At 40.8% G+C, this 19738-nt stretch overlaps 3 protein-coding genes across 3 annotated transcripts; all 3 read right to left on the bottom strand.

Annotated features, from left to right (window-relative positions):
- Positions 1 to 544: 544 nt before the first annotated feature.
- LOC309487300 (putative nuclease HARBI1) lies at positions 545 to 2837 on the bottom strand. The gene is made up of 2 exons (XM_082154913.1): positions 1547 to 2837; positions 545 to 1439 (listed from the first exon to the last, which is right to left on the bottom strand). The coding sequence occupies exons 1-2, from the start codon at positions 2406 to 2408 to the stop codon at positions 985 to 987; spliced, it is 1317 nt and encodes a 438-aa protein (XP_082011039.1). The 5' UTR covers positions 2409 to 2837; the 3' UTR covers positions 545 to 984.
- Positions 2838 to 5153: 2316 nt separating this feature from the next.
- degs1 (delta(4)-desaturase, sphingolipid 1) lies at positions 5154 to 14986 on the bottom strand. Its single transcript, XM_082153785.1, has 3 exons — positions 14761 to 14986; positions 10620 to 11362; positions 5154 to 5969 (listed from the first exon to the last, which is right to left on the bottom strand). The coding sequence occupies exons 1-3, from the start codon at positions 14840 to 14842 to the stop codon at positions 5823 to 5825; spliced, it is 972 nt and encodes a 323-aa protein (XP_082009911.1). The 5' UTR covers positions 14843 to 14986; the 3' UTR covers positions 5154 to 5822.
- An 816-nt stretch (positions 14987 to 15802) lies between these two features.
- Positions 15803 to 17514, bottom strand: LOC309486881 (uncharacterized protein; the record flags this gene model as incomplete). The annotated part of the gene is made up of 2 exons (XM_082154348.1): positions 16973 to 17514; positions 15803 to 16900 (listed from the first exon to the last, which is right to left on the bottom strand). Exons 1-2 carry the CDS (start codon positions 17243 to 17245, stop codon positions 15803 to 15805), a joined length of 1371 nt encoding a protein of 456 aa, XP_082010474.1. The 5' UTR covers positions 17246 to 17514.
- Between the last annotated feature and the right edge of the window lie 2224 nt (positions 17515 to 19738).

The following is a 19738-nucleotide window of genomic DNA, read 5'->3' as shown; positions in this document are numbered from 1 at the left end:
GATAAACTGTTTTTTTTATTTTTTTTATTGTGTTATACACTACTGGTCAAAAGTTTTAGATCGGTAAGATTTTTAATGTTTTTAAAAGAAGTCTCTTCTGCTCACCAAGGCTGTGTTTAGTATATAAAAAACAATAAAACAAAACATATTTTATGACAATTTAAAATGACTGTTTTCTATTTTAATATATTTTAAAGTGTAATTTATTCCTGTGATCAAAGCTGAATTTTCAGCATCATTACTCCAGTCTTCAGTGTCACATGATCCTTCAGAAATCACTCTAATATGATGATTTGATGCTCAAGAAACATTTATGATTATTATCAATGTTGAAAACAGTTATTTACATTTCTATTTCATGATAAATTAAATCAATACTTTTATTCATGAAGGATGAGTTAAACTGATCAAAAGTTACAGTAAAGACATTTATAATGTTAGAAAATATTCTATTTTAAAAAAATTCTGTTCTTTTGAACTTCCTATTCATCAAAGAATTTTGAAAAAAAAAATTGTACAACTGTTTTCAACATTGAAAATAGTAATGAATATTTTTTGAGCATCGACTCATCATATTAGAATGATTTGTGAAGGATCATGTGACACTGAAGACTGGAGTAATGATTCTGAAAATTCAGTTTTGATCACAGGAATAAATTACACTTTACTGTATATTCACATAGAAAACAGCTGTTTTAAATTGTAATAATATTTCACAATAATACTGTTTTTGCTTTGTATTTTTAATCAAATAAACACAGCCTTGGTGAGCAGAAGAGACTTCTTTTAAAAACATTAAAAATCTTACCGATCTAAAACTTTTGACCGGTAGTGTATATGTATATATTTATATATATTCTTTTCTTTTTTTTTTGTTGTTGCTAGAAATAAACTTCAATCAATCAAATCAATGTTTGTTTTGAAAAAAAGTTTGTTGTTTATTTACAATACAATGTTCACGGGTACATCATGGATATCAAGTAATTAACCAAGTCTGCCACGGGACACTACATTATCCTGCCATGGCACAGTTCCATGTGGAGACTGAAAAAAAGCCTTCAAGTCATTCCGAACAGCTATGGCAGCTCGGGTGGAACGGGCCTTGGACATCGGTGTCGGTTCTATGGGGACAAAGTTTGTGTCGTCTGCCACCATTCTTCGCCACTCTCCAGGCTGCACAGTCCCTTCAGAGTCACAGTCTGTAAAATGTGGTGGTACATATCGGCTCTCTGGGCTGTTCACTTCGTCTGTGTAGGTGAGGTAGTTGTGCAGGACAACACACGCTTTAACGACACTCACAGCTTTGTCTGGATGGAACTCAATTGATCTTCCCAGAATTCTCCACCGTGCAGCCATGATGCCAAAGGCATTTTCAATCACCCGCCTTGCTCTGGAGTGGCGGTAATTGTAGATTTCCTTGTCCCTCGTCATGTTCCCCCCTGTTTCAGAAAACACAGTATTAATCACTGTACCACAATCATAGGCATAACAAACACGTTATGAAGACACAATGTAGGCCTACTATGTTTTAATTTCATTTACATACCTGGAAAGGGACGCATGAGATTGCAGTGTAGGGGGAAGGCAGCATCAGCAACGATAACGTGAGGGATTTGGACTCTGGTCCCAGGCAGTTCAGCTGGTTGGGGCAGATTCAACTGGTGGTCCAGCAGCATCGACCCAAATCTACTCGCTTTGAAAACGCCACCATCGCTTTCCCGTCCATATCCTCCCACGTCCACCATCGTGAACCGATACCTGGCATCACAGGTTGCCATGAGAACAATGGAGTGATTCCCCTTGTAATTAAAATAGTCACTCCCTGCGTTTGGTGGTGCCTTGACGTTAACATGTTTCCCGTCGAGGCTTCCAACGCAGTTTGGGAAGTTCCAAAGTCGCCAGAAATCTGAAGCAATAGCTTCCCACTGGCTGGTTGAAGGGCAGGGCAAAAATTCGGGCTGCAGCGCAGTCCACAGCGCTTTGCAGACCTCCGATACTATGCGGGACACCGTGGTCGCACCCATTTTGTAGCCCAACCCGGTGATCTGTTGGTTTGCACCCGAAGATAAAATCTTTAAAGTCACTGCCAGTCTCTGAGCGAGGTCAATAGGCATACTGTGTGTAGTCTGATGCTGTATTAACGGCTTTAAACGATGAACAAGATCGTCAAATCGACCTTTCGACATCCGAAAATACTTAAAGTGCATTTCTTCGTCCAAGTCCCTCAGCGGTCGAACAACCGTAACAAATTCGCCAATCCTTCCCCTGTCTTCGTGCACTGGTCGTACAGACCACCTTCGCTGACGTCTTCTTTTTCTTCTACGATTAAACATTTGCAATAAAATCATTTGTTGTTCAACGTTGATTAGCTCCAGCTGCAACAACACTCTCTCTCTTTCGCTCGCCATTGTCGGAAATGAAAAAGCGGAACCGGCGCATGGAACCAAAACAAACTAGGAAAGAGATTCGCGAACCACACCACCCCCCTAGCGTTCTGGCGGTGAAATGCACCGCGATGCAACGCAACCCGACGCAGAACCATAAAACGGTCACGACGCCGTTGGAGTGACGGCGTAGCTACGCCGTGGAGTTGACGCAGAAGCATAATGAGGCCTTTCAATGAGGCAAGAACCAATGAGGTTCATTCTCGTGTTACGCAGCTCGTTTGAGCTTCTACAAGAACCAGTGAGGTTAATTCTCGTGTTACGCAGCCAATTGAGCTTCTACAAGAACCAATGAGGTTCATTCTCGTGTTACGCAGCTCGTTTGAGCTTCTACAAGATCCAGTGAGGTTCATTCTCATGTTACGCAGCACGTTTGAGCTTCTACAAGAACCAGTGAGGTTAATTCTCGTGTTGCGCAGCACGTTTGAGCTTCTACAAGAACCAGTGAGGTTAATTCTCGTGTTACGCAGCACGTTTGAGCTTCTACAAGAACCAGTGAGGTTAATTCTCGTGTTACGCAGCACGTTTGAGCTTCTACAAGAACCAATGAGGTTCATTCTCGTGTTACGCAGCACGTTTGAGCTTCTACAAGAACCAGTGAGGTTAATTCTCGTGTTACGCAGCACGTTTGAGCTTCTACAAAAACCAGTGAGGTTAATTCTCGTGTTACGCAGCACGTTTGAGCTTCTACAAGAACCAATGAGGTTCATTCTCGTGTTACGCAGCACGTTTGAGCTTCTACAAGAACCAGTGAGGTTAATTCTCGTGTTACGCAGCACGTTTGAGCTTCTACAAGAACCAATGAGGTTCATTCTCGTGTTACGCAGCACGTTTGAGCTTCTACAAGAACCAGTGAGGTTAATTCTCGTGTTACGCAGCACGTTTGAGCTTCTACAAGAACCAGTGAGGTTAATTCTCGTGTTACGCAGCACGTTTGAGCTTCTACAAGAACCAATGAGGTTCATTCTCGTGTTACGCAGCACGTTTGAGCTTCTACAAGAACCAGTGAGGTTAATTCTCGTGTTACGCAGCACGTTTGAGCTTCTACAAGAACCAATGAGGTTCATTCTCGTGTTACGCAGCACGTTTGAGCTTCTACAAGAACCAGTGAGGTTCATTCTCGTGTTACGCAGCACGTTTGAGCTTCTACAAGAACCAGTGAGGTTCATTCTCGTGTTACGCAGCACGTTTGAGCTTCTACAAGAACCAGTGAGGTTCATTCTCGTGTTACGCAGCACGTTTGAGCTTCTACAAGAACCAGTGAGGTTCATTCTCGTGTTACGCAGCACTTTTGAGCTTCTACAAGAACCAGTGAGGTTCATTCTCGTGTTACGCAGCACGTTTGAGCATCAGCAAGAACAAATGAGGTTCATTCTCGTGTTACGCAGTACGTTTGAGCTTCTGCAAGAACCAATGAGGTTCATTCTCGTGTTACGCAGCACGTTTGAGCTTCAGCAAGAACCAATGAGGTTAATTCTCATGTGTTACGCAGCACGTTTGAACTTCAGCAAGAACCAATGAGGTTCATTCTCATGTTACGCAGCACGTTTGAGCTTCTACAAGAACCAGTGAGGTTCATTCTCATGTTACGCAGCACGTTTGAGCTTCTACAAGAGCCAATGAGGTTCATTCTCGTGTTACGCAGCACGTTTGAGCTTCTACAAGAACCAGTGAGGGTTTGTTCTCACGCTTCAAACAAGTATGGTTGAGCTCCTGTTTACCATGTTTGATGAGCTCTATGTATGTTTGTTGGGCAATGTTTATGTGTATAAAAGCCTAATTAGTCAGTGTTAATTAACTAATTAGTTTATTAGTGTTAATTAACTAATTAGCTATTTTTTCATTATTAAAAAGTTAATTAGCCAGTGTTTTATTCATTTTATTTTTTTTGACGGTTTGAGAGAGAATAGTTTGCAAGAGCAACATGGCTGTAGGAGTGGACTACCTAGACGAGGTTACCTGATCGACTAATGATGTTTAATGTCCCTGACTACCTCTATAGTCCCATTTAGCCACTTGTTATCAACCACCTTTCACAAGTAAAGAAAACTTCTTTTTTTTTTATCACAAGGGATTTTTATTCATGTATTTTATCCAGTAGAATAAAATGTGAAAATACTTTGTGCTTTGTCTCACCACAGACCTTATTTCAGGCATTCAGAACGATGGAACTGGAAGTGCAGGAAGTCATTACTGCGGTGTAATACACATTACCATTTAAAAGATTTTAAAAAGACAATTACTATTTTTTTAAGTACTTTTATTCAGCAAGGATGTGTTAAATTGATAAATAGTGATAGTAAAGATTTATACTGTTATAAATATTTAAATTTTGAATAAATGCTGTACTTTTTATTCATCAATTAATCCTGAAAAAATGATCATCCGTTCCCAAAAAATTTTAAGCAGCACAACTGTTTCCAACATTGATAATAAATGATCATATTAGAATGATTTCTGAAGGATCATGTGACACTGAAAATTCAGCTTTGATCACAGGAATAGATTACACTATATATATTAAAATAGAAAACCATTATTTTAAATTGTAATATTTCATTTTCTTTCTGAATTTTTTATCAAATAAATGCAGGCTTGTTGAGCATAAGATACATCTTTCAAAAACATTCAAAATAGTAATGTTTCAAACTACTGTATGTGTGTGTGTGTGTGTGTGCGTATATATTAGATGAACAATAATAACAATCATTAGACACCAGCTAAAATTTATTAAGGCTTTTTAGTTCATTTGATATATATAAAACATATAAATGTTTACAGACAGCTCTGTACTTCACTGTTAGCCAAAGTGTGCCACAGTCTTCTTGTTTAATTGAAATAATATGAACACACAGGCCTGAACACCACAACGCCTGGCATTGGCGTTATCTATTAATAAGAGATGAGTAATAATAATGGCTCTCAGTATTACAGGAACTGGACATAATCTGATGGTGCAGATCTAAAGACTGTAATATGATGCATTTTCATAACAACAAGAACACATTCTATTGCTGAGCTCTGCGTTACTCATTAAATATGACCGGAGAGCAGACAGATAAGCAGAAGAACACTGACTCACCAGGTAAAGCTACATGAACTGCTGACCTATTTAATCTCACAATGTTTAAAATCTGCCACGCAGGAATTAGAAACATTAGCATTGAAATGTAAAAAAGGAAAATTCCACTAAACTAATAATAAAAGAGTGAATCTTCAGACCATGTGCAATAGAAGTTTTGGTTCACAATTAAAAATTCTTCAACACACTTGCTAAAAACCGAAGTAGGCGAGACGTTTCTACAAGCTTCTCGACTCTCGAGCGGGAGAAGGTGAGACAGTCTGCGGTCAGGAACTGGTTAACTCTCGGGTAACTCATCACTCTTGCTTGATATCTCCGGTCAGTCGCCTCTTCACACGGGAGTACGGACTCAGTTTATCGTCCATGATGAAGTCATAAAGCACTTTCACCCACGACGTGTAACAAGGGAGATCTTTGTAGTACTCGTTCGCAATCTTCTTCACCTGAAGGAAACAACGGGAAACACCGTCTTAGACAGAACACCGGAGGCAGTTTACACAGTTTATTTTACATGAAAGTACTAATTAGAATCATTTTCACCATGAATAGATGAACTTGATAAACTTTCCCCTACGAATGTCAATAAAACTTTTGCACCAACCTTACAAAACTGTTTGAAATTGTACCAATCTAAGAGGAGATATTATTGTAACTCCCCTAATGCCAAACTTCACTCTTTTTTTAAAAGATATTTTAAAATAAGTATATTTTTCTGTTGTTTTATGTTTGTCACACCATAGGACAAAACGTCACACCAAAGGACAAAGATAGTCATTACATAAAGAGAGTCAGAATATATAGTGTTTATTGTAACAATTATAAAGGAGGACTTTTGTTTTTTGTTGAAACTTCATCTATTTTCTGTAATAGCTTCTTAAGGAGGTCTTGTCCTATGGTGTGACATCTGTGTCCTATGGTGTGACGGGCCAATGTGTCACACCAAAGGACATTTCCTGTGACATTTCCTGTCAAATACTCTCAGAGAAATGCTTCCGTCAGTTTCATTGGCTGTGGTTCACCATCATCTGATGACACGCGGACAGTAGCTGATGTCCTGATGTGAACGATTAACTGCATTGTAAGCATGTCTTTAGCCAGTTAATCTTTCACTCTTGACTAGAATAGTCCTTTAGACTATGAAGCCGTTTGGTGATCCTTGTCTATTACAATTACAGATAAGAATCATATAAATTCCTCCAATGATAAACTGAATCGGGCTAAAGTACAACATCACTAGTTTACCAAGGAATCACTCAAATGTTCAGACAGTCTCGTTGCTGATTGGTTACAAGGTAGTTTGTGACGTCAGAAACACCAGCGATTTCAAAGCGTGTGTTTGAGACTGTCTTTGGTTCACTGCAGTTTTAAGGAGGAAATACTCAGCAATGCTGTCAACTTATGAACTTACACATGGTTTGTCTTAAAGCAGATTAAAAACACCACATACACACATAAACAACATTAAACGCTGGATTTTCACCACAGGGGGACTTTAATTATCTGTCAATGGAGGGACAGAAATCTCTCATATTTCATAAAAAGTATCTTAATTTGTGTTGCGAAGATGATTGAAAGTCTTACGGGTCTGGATTGACATGAGGGCGAGTAATTAATGACAGAAATGTTCCTACTTGGGTGAACAAACCCTTTAAGGAGGAAGTATCCTACCATTCATCCCTTCATCTTTAAGTAATATTTGTATTTGATAGGCTGAACACAGTAACGTCCCGTTTAAAGACGAGACGGCAGGCCTTCCTCCTCGAGCTCACTGAAACACCAGATGACTCCAGATCCAGTGTTTGCTTTAGCTCCATACTGTTTGGTTTGGGGTTTAGTATTTACAAACTCAACTTTAAAGGGGCCATATTATGGATTTTTGAAAATGACCTTTCATGTAGTGTGTAACACAGCTCTAAGTGGAACTGGAAAATTCCTTTTCCACCCCGCTACTTTCATTGGATGCACAAGGTTGCAGTTTATTCAAATAGAAAAAATTTGATTTACAATGATTGGCAGAACAGAACAATTTCATATGATTTGGCAACCTTTTCTTTTGCACTTTAAAAAATAATCATTTTCCTATATATAACCATTTACGAAACCACTGCTTTGCTTTTGACCCGAGCTGTTTTTGTCCTCTCTCTCGTCCCTGTTTGTTTAAGAAACAGAGTACATAAAAAAAAAGGTGTAAAGTTTGTTCTTTTTTGTGTTTTTTTGTTGTTATTGTTGTTTTCCTTAGTAATATTTACAGTTTTTGCTGTATTTTATTTATATTGATACCATACTGTTCATGCATACTACATTCATATTTTTTTAACTTGTATTATTGTGTAATATACTAGTATGTTTTGAAGCAAGCATTTATAATCCTTCTCTTTTTTCTTTTCTTTTCTCCTTTTTGTTGAATCAGAGAGTAAGAACCCTAACCGTAACTCTGATTAATTTCATCTGTATTTTTTTGGTCAATGTAACGAAACACTGTTTTTGTCTTTCTTTTATTATCTCTGTGATTGGTAAAACACCAATAAAATAAAAAAGAGTTAAGCTAAACACAGCTCTAAGTGAATGAAAACATCCTGCAAAGTTTTAAATCTGAAAGTGCACTGTATATAAAGTTATTGTCTTTCAAACGTAAGAGTCGACTCTGAGTCAATGAAAGAATTGTTTTTCAACGAGTCATAAGCCGTTTCGTCGTGACGCCAAGACGAAACATTAGCATATTGCGCACGCAGAGACAGCAGCTGGTTCCTGTGGATGCTGGAGAGCATCATGTCCAGGAGACGATGTGCTCTATAATGTGACTGTAAAGCCATGTGAAGAATCAGTGGTTAAAGTTAATCTTTACTGATATCACAGCAGTATAATCCTAAACTTCTGCTGTGTTCCCCTTATTTCACTGATAACTGCTTCTCAAATCTCAGAGTTCAATGCAGGATTCACAAACCGCTTGCTCTTGAAAGATGGTGTTCAAAATACTTAGTTTTGAGTTTTATATAGTGTAGGTCTCCTGCTAACTGGCTAACTCACATTATCACTGTCTTACTGAAATACCTATGCTAATCAGCTGTGGACCACGATTACCTAAAACTGAGTCGAATGCAGATTGTCTGTCGTTCTCACTACTTTGAGGAAAGATTAAGCATGGAGCAAGATTTGTTTTACCAATGTTTATGTTACATCAGTCATTCATCATTCACGCTAGAGCTCGGCTAATGTATACATTGCGTACATGCACTGTTATTGATGCAGTTTCCACGTGTTCACCGCAATATATTAGAAAAATATTCGGTAAATAAATTAGTACAAGTAAAATAATTGGTTTGTTGATGGACATGCACTTGTTAATGCTGATGGTGAGGAATTACAGTTGCAACATCTCATAATGTCCCTCAAACTGAGTAGCGTATCACTGAGAAACACTGAGTCCTGCTCGAGTCGTGCTTGCGATATGGTTTGGGAACTAGTTATTCCAGTGTTTCATCATCAGACTCGCCTTCGCATTGATATGGTCAACTCGACCTCATTGGTCATTACTGTGTTTAGTTTACGGTGTAGGAAGCCTCAGGACACACAGAGCTGACGTTGTTATGGCAATGGGAGTTTTTGTTTTCAACGTGCGCGCTGTACGCGGTAAACCAATCACAACAGACTGAGCTGTCTGGCCAATCAGAGCAGAGTAGCTCACGGAAAGGCGGGATTTAGAGAGATTGATTCATCTGACGAGTCGTTTGAGAATCATTGAAAATGCGGTGATATGCAAATGTATATTATGAGAAAATGAAACAGTTTTTTGACCTTTGATGCATGTAAACCTGTTGTAGGAGACTCCACAGCAACATTAGGAAACTTTAAAATAGCATAATAGGGCCCTTTAAGTGATTGCAAAAACAACTGCAAGTTTTCAAGTCAATGTTCTTTAGGGCGTATTTAAAACTATGAAATAAACTGATTGTTTTTTTTAATTGTTTCATTGTTTTTTGACATTTTGATCATTTATTTTTGTTGTAATATAGACTATATTTAATTTTGGATACAAAGTTATAGACAGCTCTGTACTTCACTGTTAGCCAAAGTGTGCCACAGTTTTCTTGTTTAATTGAAAATAATAATATACTATAATGGAGGCACAAACACAGAGGCCTGAACACAGGCCTATATACTTATAGTATAGTGTTTATATTTTTGTCACATAGTATAAATGGGTCTTCATGCTTAATAAATACATAGCTACCATTACATTTTAGAAAAAGTCTAAAATCTCAAACAAGGGGAAATTTATTTAAGTTTATTTAATGAGAAAATTATTTAACTATTGATATGGACTGATTTGGCTTTGTATTAGGGGAGTAACGAGACCCTCATGTCACGATTCGATACATTTCACGATACTGGACTCACGATACAGTATTATTGCGATACTCCAAAGGTGATGATACACAGGGCAATGTTGCTGGGCAATCTTGCTGAGCGATTGTTGCTTGGGTTCTTTCCCATTTAAAATGGGCAATACATTTCTATCTGGATACTTTAGATCGGTTGTGGGCCGCGTGACTCATTTGGCTGCCCGCTGACGGCAACATTGCTCAAAAAGTTGCCCTGTCTATCATCACCTCAAGACATTTGGTAAAAGGTCAACAAAAAATGTGCTGTTGATTAAAATGCTAAATTTTATATAACATTGTGTGTGTAAATGAATAGACTTGGAGCTGAAACCCAAAGCACAGGACAATAGAGACACCAGAATAACAATATTCATGATTCTGAAGATGAAAATACTGAATTATTTTAGTTGAACTTGATCTCTGTCACTGACTAGATATATTTAAAATAATGTAGGACACTTTTTACTGGTAACATCAGACATTTGGCATTATCAGGACCCACAAATATTCCCCCATTGCATTATTATACATTATATTCAACATTATAGTAGTTTAATGTAGTACTGACACTAAAACTCTGAAAACTTGAATTTGTTCTCACACAGAAATGTTAATTTTGGGTGAACAATCCACGATACATATTGGTGCATTTGTGTACTGTGATATATTATGACACCCCTAGTAAACATGAAGCAAAATAAGTCATCTTACCATCGGTAGTCGGCGTCCGGGGATGCTCGGGAAGTCATGGTGCTCGTTGTGGTACCCGACGTTGAACGTCAGCAGGTTGAGGGATCCGTAGTAAGAGTAGGTCTCGTGGCCTTTGAGGAACATGTAATGCTCTGCAATGAAGTGTCCTGAGATGGGATGGAGACCCATTCCCAACAAAGAGCCCATCATCATATAGACCAAGGGCTTGGCACCCCAGAACCAATAGAGGAGAGCGTTGAACGCGAGCTGTATGGCCGTGTTCATGACCTCTAGGTGACTGATGGGTTTGGGGTTGATGTAAAGGGGACGAACGGCGTAAAACAGCGGCTGGAACATTATCCAGATGAGCTTACGCAAACGTGTGCAAAAGAACCAGCCCTCGAAGTCAGTGGGAATGTCAACGTCCACACCATCTCCACCCAAATATCGATGGTGGTCCAGGTGGTAGCGCTTAAACGAGGCCGAGTAAGGCAAGCCAATGGGCAGATTGGCAAAAATGGCGAACCAGCGGTTCCACTTGGCGCGGATGTTCCCGAAAGCGGTGTTGTGAGAGATCTCGTGAATCGCTAACGTCATTGAATGGTTTATGCAACTCCCAAATGCATATGTCCAGAAAAAGACCCATTTCCAGGACAGGTCCTTCACCAAGTAGAAGGCCAAAAACTGGACGGCGACCATCGTACAGACTATCCATTTCAGTCTGTGATCAGGTCCCATTAGAGACTTAATCTCTGGGTATTTAGCTGCCAAAAAAAAAAAAGACAACAAATTGTTAAACTGAAACAGTGTGATATGGAAGATGAGTTCATTCAAATGATGTCTATTTCCATGACAATGCAACTCGACACCATCAGGATCTGGAACATTGGCTCATGTGTCTCTGATCGGCCCCTCCTTGTTCGTGTGCTTTAGGCTATACAGTCAAACCTGAAGCCGAAGTCATTTGCCTAAAACTCCCAAGAAAACCCAATGCAAACCACATAGTAGAGTTGAAATGTGTGCACTTTTCATCCAAGGCATTTGAAGCAAGAGCTCCACTTTCAAGGCTATTCCAGGGTTTATGTAATGAAATCAAGCAGTACGGCAGAGGAGCCGACAGTCTTAGACACGTCTGGATGCTTCAGTGTTAGCAAGAACACAAGCTACATGTCAGCACAGGTTTGCATACTGGAAGACACTTCCCCAACGTTTGCTCAACATTTGAGCCGATGAAGTGTTGTTTGAACAGTACTGTGCATCTACATTAGCATCAAGCCACCAATGACCAGGAGAAATAATCAGTCCAGTGGGTTTCACTTAAAATTACAGTTATACGTAAAGTTTAATGATGCATGTTTATTCTTCAGTCATAACTGGTGTCTGCATGTGCCAGAATCCATGTGCAATAGAAGCATGAATAGGGTACAACGGGGCTAAAGGTGCCCTGGGATAATAGGCACGTTTGATGTTATTCCCCTTTAAACCCCTAGATGGTGCAAAACATCCTCGTTTCACTTCACATGTGGAGATTTGCCTGATTCTCGACTCAGTTTCAAAACTGCAAAATTCAATTTCAAGCAAAGCAAACGCAAAGTCCAACCTGCAATAATCTGGTCTAATATTACATGTTTTTTTTATTTTTATTATAGGCTATAGCAAATCAGAATCAATAAAATTACTAAATATATTTTGAGACAAAGGTGTTGTTAATCATTTTCAAGGTTTTGTTCAAGGTAATTAAATGAACAGCTTTTCAATAACTGGTGAATATGTGAAAGTATGATATTTGAGGTAAAAAGGCACAATAATTAACATGATAATGAACAGCCGGCTGACTTTTCCATTTGATGAATTGATAAATTTCAGATGGTTAATATAATATATTAAAGCAACACTAAATAACTTCTCCTCTTCGGTCCTCCTACAGGTTGGAAGGGGAATTGTCCATTACCGCTGTCGTAAATGATTTAGCCTAACGCAGCCTCCCGTCGCTCGCTCGCTGTTTATCCAGCTCCGGCTTTAGAATGAACGATGTCCACAGACAAGGTAGAGTTTTTTTGCATGATTTCATGAAAGTATGATGTATTACGACATCAGAAACGAAGAAAAACTAAATAATGGCTATTGTAACACTTGCCGTAAAGCAAGTCAGATTTGTAGTTTCTTATGTCTGATTCGAACTACAGATCCGCGACCCGATCTGGCAGACTTACACAGTGCCGTTATAGCAGATAGAGGGTCGCAGAGCAAATGCAGAAGAGCTGTTCACCCTGTTACCACTTGATGAACCACTGAAACCATTTTGGAAACATTATTTCAAGGTAAAAAAAATCATCTTTAGTGTTGCTTTACGTTGGGTGTCCAACTTAGAGATAATCACCATATTCATAATGAAACCATCATATTAATCATATAATAAAACATAGGCCTATTTATTGGTACTTCCGTAAAGTCATATTAAATGATTATGGGATCTCCTTCAAATCTTTCCGAATCTTTACTTTTTTAAATGATTTCTTTTTTTAAATGATATTCTTTTTTAAAATTAACATTTTAATGAAGGTAAATTTATTAAAACAAAAATTTATTATTTTACTTAGAAAATAGTACAAACATTGCTGAAGTGATTGTTTTGAACGAGTATTATTAACTTATCATGCGAAACATATTACTTTAGTTAAAGTGTTTTGTATTAATACAGGATGCTTTTTACCTCGAGTGTTGGGCGTCACCTCGTATATTTATACCACTTTCATGACTTAATTTCCTACGAAATGTGATGATCCATCACTGTTCAATAAAAAAACAATTTTGTTCTGCAATCATACACTACGGGAGCACATTTTCCTTTAGGTGTGCCTTTAGGGGCGTTGAACCCTATAATGAAGAAGCTACAGAATCATTTACCGGATGACTGGTGTGTGTGTGTGTGTGTGTGTGTGTGTGTGTGTGTGTGTGTGTGTGTGTGTGTGTGTGTGTGTGTGTGTGTGTGTGTGTGTGTGTGTGTGTGTGAGTGCATTATGAATAATTCATGAATTGATGTTTTGTATTAAGCACAGAATGCTTGAGGTGAAACGTGATCCATAAACTCACGGTAATGTTCATCTAAACTGTATGGAAGGAATAATATCAGCTCTTTCCACATTTATTCATAAGCAGGTTTATGAGTAACTGCACACTCTCGAGTCATATTTTACGCTTTAACACAGCATATGGATTTCTGTACCTTCAGTATATCATGCGTGTTCGTTTACATTCATAACTAGGTTAAAAAAAAAAAAAAGTTTGTCTTGACAATGCCTGACCAGAAAGTTTGAATTAGTTTTAATAGCTTGAGATTTGAATGTGAGATAGATAGATAGATAGATAGATAGATAGATAGATAGATAGATAGATAGATAGATAGATAGATAGATAGATAGATAGATAGATAGATAGATGAGCCACCATAATGAATGAAGTGAGAAACGGATCGTTTCGCAAGCATTAGCTAACTTTCCTCATGTGACCATCAGCAGCTCACTCACTTCACCAAACTCACTGTTTTACCACTTAATAATACATCATTGATGACTGAATAAACAGAAACCATATTAATACTTTAAAATAATCCCAGAATCGCACGATAGCGTAACGTTACTAGGGCTAGGCAATATTCGCACAGTTATGAAACCAGTTAAGAGTTAGCGGCTAATGGTATTGCTATAGTTAGCTGTCACGGCCTCGAGTGTAATACGATTGTTCAACAAACATCACACAATACATGAAATAATATTAATAATAAAGTAATATTATAGAGGCCATGTGAATATTTCCTGTAACGTTAGTTCAGTGGTGAAGTGCATGTTGGGAGCGGCCCTCACATAACGGTCGGTCAGCCCGAGCTATTTCATCTCTAAACAAACACTTCAGAAATACGTGTCTTTAATTACAACGTAATTACACTGTAAACACAGGGCAGAAAATAAGACAATCAAACGAATAACCGCTTCGGTAATAATAGCTCAATAATAGCTCGTTTGAGCTTTTTCAGGAGATCATATTACATTATAAAACCTCCGAGTTCCTGATAAACAGCGCGTCGAACAGAGAAACATGTACAATAGCGATATATAGTGTGTTCTACAGTCCGTGCTCGTGTCGGAGAATCATGGAGACTCACCCAGAATCTCTTTCCTCCGGTCGGCGTGAGGCTGGTCTGTATAAACCCACTCGAAATCTTCACGAACAACGCGATTCCCCATTTTAACGCTAATAGTTCGGCGATGTGTTTGCGGGAAGTGTGTTTGCTCAGTCAGGTTATTCACACACGGCTCCTGTCCAACATTAGAGACTGTCCCACATCCTTCACTTTCTCATTCAGCCCTCCTTCTTTTTTTTAACTGAGAGATCTTTCGATTCTTAAACGCTGACGCGGAGGGCGGAGTCTCTCTCTCTCTCTCTCTCTCTCTCTCTCTCTATATATATATATATAATTCAAGATTGCTTTATTGGCATGACTGTATAATACAATATTGTCAAAGCTTAAAATTATAACTTAACTTAAATTTAAATAAAACGTGTAACAAACTAGAACATGTGTGAACATTTAATACCACAGTGTTTTAACACACACACACACATTACTGAGGGACAATAGGGAAACGCACTCTCTCTCTCTCTCTCTCTCTCTCTCTCTCTCTCTCTCTCTTTCTCTTTCTCCTCTCTCTCTCTCTCTCTCTCTCTCCTCTCTCTCTCTCTTTCTCTTTCTCTTTCTCCTCTCTCTCTCTCTCTCTCTCCTCTCTCTCTCTTTCTCTTTCTCTTTCTCCTCTCTCTGTCACGATACCACACACGGGAAACAGGGGATCCAATTGCAGTGTTTTATTTAAGGGAAAATCCGTACTCACAACTAGGTCCAGGCAAAGGTCAAATCCAAAAAGGCAATCCCAAAACATAAAAGTTATATACAGGTAACAGACTTCGGAAGTGGTGGACATTAAGCAAGGACTCCGTGACAAACACTGAAACAACCAGGGTATATATACACACACAGAACTAACAATGAAACAGGGAACAGCTGGGAACAATGATCACTCAGTGACAGACAGGAATTGTGGGGAATGCAGTTCATGAATGTGGATGACACCGTGGGGAAGAGGACCTCTAGTGGACACCAGGAATACACAAACCAGACACTGTGACATAACCCCCCCTCTACGGAGCGGCTACCAGACGCTCCAAGAACACACTACAAAACAAAACAAAAAGTCCAGGAGGGAGGTGGACTGGTGGAGGATCAGGGGGAGGGATGGGGGGCCAGGTCCATGAAGGGGAACAGAAACAGGAGGTGATGACTTAGCCGGGGGCCAGGGCAAAGCAGACGGCCCCTCGGGCGGCCATGGCGAAGACAACCCATCGGGCGGCCAGGGCGGAGACAACAGTCCATCGGGCGGCCAGGGCGGAGACTTTCCCTCGGGCGGAGACAACAGTCCATCGGGCGGCCAGGGCGGAGAAAACCCCTCGGGCGGCCACGGCGGTGAAGACCCCTCGGGCGGCCACGGCGGTGAAGACCCCTCGGGCGGCCACGGCGGTGAAGACCCCTCGGGCGGCCAGGGCGGAGACTTTCCCTCGGGTGGCCAGGGCGGTGAAGACCCCTCGGGCGACCAGGGCGAAGACGACCCATCGGGCGGCCACGGCGGTGAAGACCCCTCGGGCGGCCAGGGCGGTGAAGACCCCTCGGGCGGCCACGGCGCAGGAACTGGAACAGACACCAATGGCTCAGGAACTGGAACTGGCACCAACGGCTCAGGCACTGGAACTGGCACTGGAACTGGTACCACCCGCTCAGGCACTGGAACTGGCACCACCGGCTCAGGCACTGGAACTACTGGAACTGGCACCACCGGCTCAGGCACAGGAACTACTGGAACTGGCACCACCGGCTCAGGCACTGGAACTACTGGAACTGGCACCACCGGCTCAGGCACAGGAACTACTGGAACTGGCACCACCGGCTCAGGCACTGGAACTACTGGAACTGGCACCACAGGCCCAGGTTCAGAAACAGACACAAACACAGACACAGACACAAACACAGACACAGACACAAACACAGACACAGGCTCAGGAACAGACACAAACACAGACACAAACACAGACACAGGCTCAGGAACAGACACAGGCTCAGGAACAGACACAGGCTCAGGAACAGACACAGGCTCAGGAACAGACACAGGCTCAGGAACAGACACTGGCTCCGGCTCAGGAACAGACACTGGCTCCGGCTCAGGAACAGACACTGGCTCCGGCTCGGCAGCGGCCATCTTGTCCAAAGACCCAGGCTTGGCGGTGGCCATCTTGTCCGAAGACACAGGCTCGGAAAATGTAACGTGAACAGGCTCGGCGGCGGCCATCTTGTCCGAAGACACAGGCTCGGCGGCGGCCATCTTGTCCCCTCTCCGTCCGCGACGGCGAGACGGTGGCACCACTTGATCCTCCACCATCCCAGAGTCGAAGGGGGGCCATGGTGGAGAGCGGTGCTGGACTCCCCCTCGACCCACCAGTCCTCCGCGACCTCCACGGGTCCCACGGAAAACTACCAGACGAGTTCCCCTAAACAAATCTCTCCTCTCCCGCTCGGCGGCCGGGGAAGAGAAGCCCGAAAACATACCGCTGGATCCTTCTGTGACGGAGTCCTTCTGTCACGATACCACACACGGGAAACAGGGGATCCAATTGCAGTGTTTTATTTAAGGGAAAATCCGTACTCACAACTAGGTCCAGGCAAAGGTCAAATCCAAAAAGGCAATCCCAAAACATAAAAGTTATATACAGGTAACAGACTTCGGAAGTGGTGGACATTAAGCAAGGACTCCGTGACAAACACTGAAACAACCAGGGTATATATACACACACAGAACTAACAATGAAACAGGGAACAGCTGGGAACAATGATCACTCAGTGACAGACAGGAATTGTGGGGAATGCAGTTCATGAATGTGGATGACACCGTGGGGAAGAGGACCTCTAGTGGACACCAGGAATACACAAACCAGACACTGTGACACTCTCTCTCTCTCTTTCTCTTTCTCCTCTCTCTCTCTCTCTCTCTCTCTCTCTCTCTCTCTCTCTCCTCTCTCTCTTTCTCCTCTCTCTCTCTCACTCTTTCTCCTCTCTCTCTCTCTCTCTCTCTCTCTCTCTCTCTTTCTCCTCACTCTCTCTCTCTCTCTCTCTCTCTCTCTTAAAAATTATCCAAAATATTTTTTTGAGCAAGTACTTAAGTAGCCAGTGTTCAAAACTCTCTGCTTGCTTTAGCTCGATTCAAAACGGTGAGCTTGTAATAATGTTTTAAATTCCAGTGGTACTGGTGGATTTCCGTGGGAAATTTGAGCATGTCTTTGCGTCATTCCGTCACATCTGTACTCATAAAGTCACATCTGTCCACATAAAGTCACATCTGTCCACATAAAGTCACATCTGTCCACATAAAGTCACATCTGTACTGTATACATAAAGAAGAGTCTGGGCTAGTCGGCTATGAGTGTGAGGATGCTGGAGATTTATAGCCTTTTCTCACAGCACTTGATATAATTAAACTTATCAATTTGTTGGCGGATCCAGAAAGGTTCAAACGACGATCACCAGTGACAGCTGGAGTTTCACCCGTTGTAAAATGCAAAAGACTTTGGAGTGGCTACAGAAATAAAGAGACTGTAATCGGCCCATGCGAAAACAAGGATAATATCGGAAGGGCATTAAATGTAGTCACGCAATGCTGATGTTGTTAACATTAACAATTTGAGAACAAAGTATAATTTGCACGGTTTGACGTGATATGATAAGCGATCGTTAGATTTAATCACCGTGATTTACTGCAATGCTTATATTGAAGACAATAGAGACACCAGCCACCATAGTCACATGTTTACCAGGAGCCAGAGCGCCTGACATCAAAGCAAATTTAAAACTGCTGGCTAATGCTAATCGTAAATTCTCTAAGATTATTATTCACGTCGGCACTGATGATGTTCGACTCCGCCAGTCGGAGATCACTAAAATGAATGTTAAAGAGGTGTGTGAACTCGCAAGTACGATGTCAAGCACTGTAATTTGCTCTGGCCCCCTTCCTGTTCACCGGAGTGATGAGATACTCAGTAGACTGTCCTCACTCAATGGCTGGCTGTCTAAGTGGTGTCCGCAGAATAATATAGGGTTCATAGACAATTGGAAAAGTTTTTGGGGCAGACCTGACCTGTTGAAAAGAGATGGTATTCATCCCTCCTGGGATGGTGCTGCTCTCCTCTCTAGTAATATGGCACATAGTCTTAGAGCTCAAACATGACAATCTGGGGCTCAGGTCAGGAAGCAGACAGACTGGCTAAACCGACCGTCTGCTAGCGGCCTCGCGTCACCCAGGTCAGATAAATCCCATCACATAGAGACTCTGTCACCTAGATATCATCATATAGAGACTGTGTCTGTTCCCCGAACTAGGAAATACAAAAAACTTCCAAATCCATCTTAGGGTAAAAATGTAATTGATGTTCAACAAATAAAAAACAGATATAATACAGATGAGCAAATGATAAAGCTCGGGTTGCTGAATATTCAATCCCTTACTTCAAAAGCACTTATTGTTAATGATATGATTACAAATAATAACCTAGATGTGCTGAGTTTGACAGAAACCTGGCTAAAACCAAACGATTACATTACTTTAAATGAGTCCACCCCGCAAGATAAACATGAACCTCGTCTGAAAGGCAAAGGGGAGGTGTTGCTGTAGTCTATAGTAATATCTTATCTATCTATAAACTCTAGTTTCAACAAATATAATTATTTTGAAGTGTTGGTGCGTAATGTAACACTATCTAGTGTAAATGATAATCACGTTTGAGATTTGTGCTGGCTACTGTATACAGGCCACCAGGGCACCATACAGACTTTATCAAAGAATTTGCTGATTTTCTATCAGAGTTAGTACTGGCTGCAGATAAAGTCCTAATTGTTGGTAATTTTAATATACACATCGATAATGAAAAAGACACATTGGGATTGGCATTTAAAGACATTCTTAACTCTATTGGAGATAGACAACACGTGTCAGGACCAACTCATTGTCGTAATCATACTCTAGATCTAATATTATCACACGGAATAA

The sequence above is a fragment of the Leuciscus leuciscus genome (genome assembly GCF_965113295.1).
Source record: "Leuciscus leuciscus genome assembly, chromosome: 22".
Taxonomy (NCBI): domain Eukaryota; kingdom Metazoa; phylum Chordata; class Actinopteri; order Cypriniformes; family Leuciscidae; genus Leuciscus; species Leuciscus leuciscus.
The sequence above is the reverse complement of the archived record's forward strand: the minus strand, read 5'-3'. Positions and strand labels throughout refer to the sequence as shown.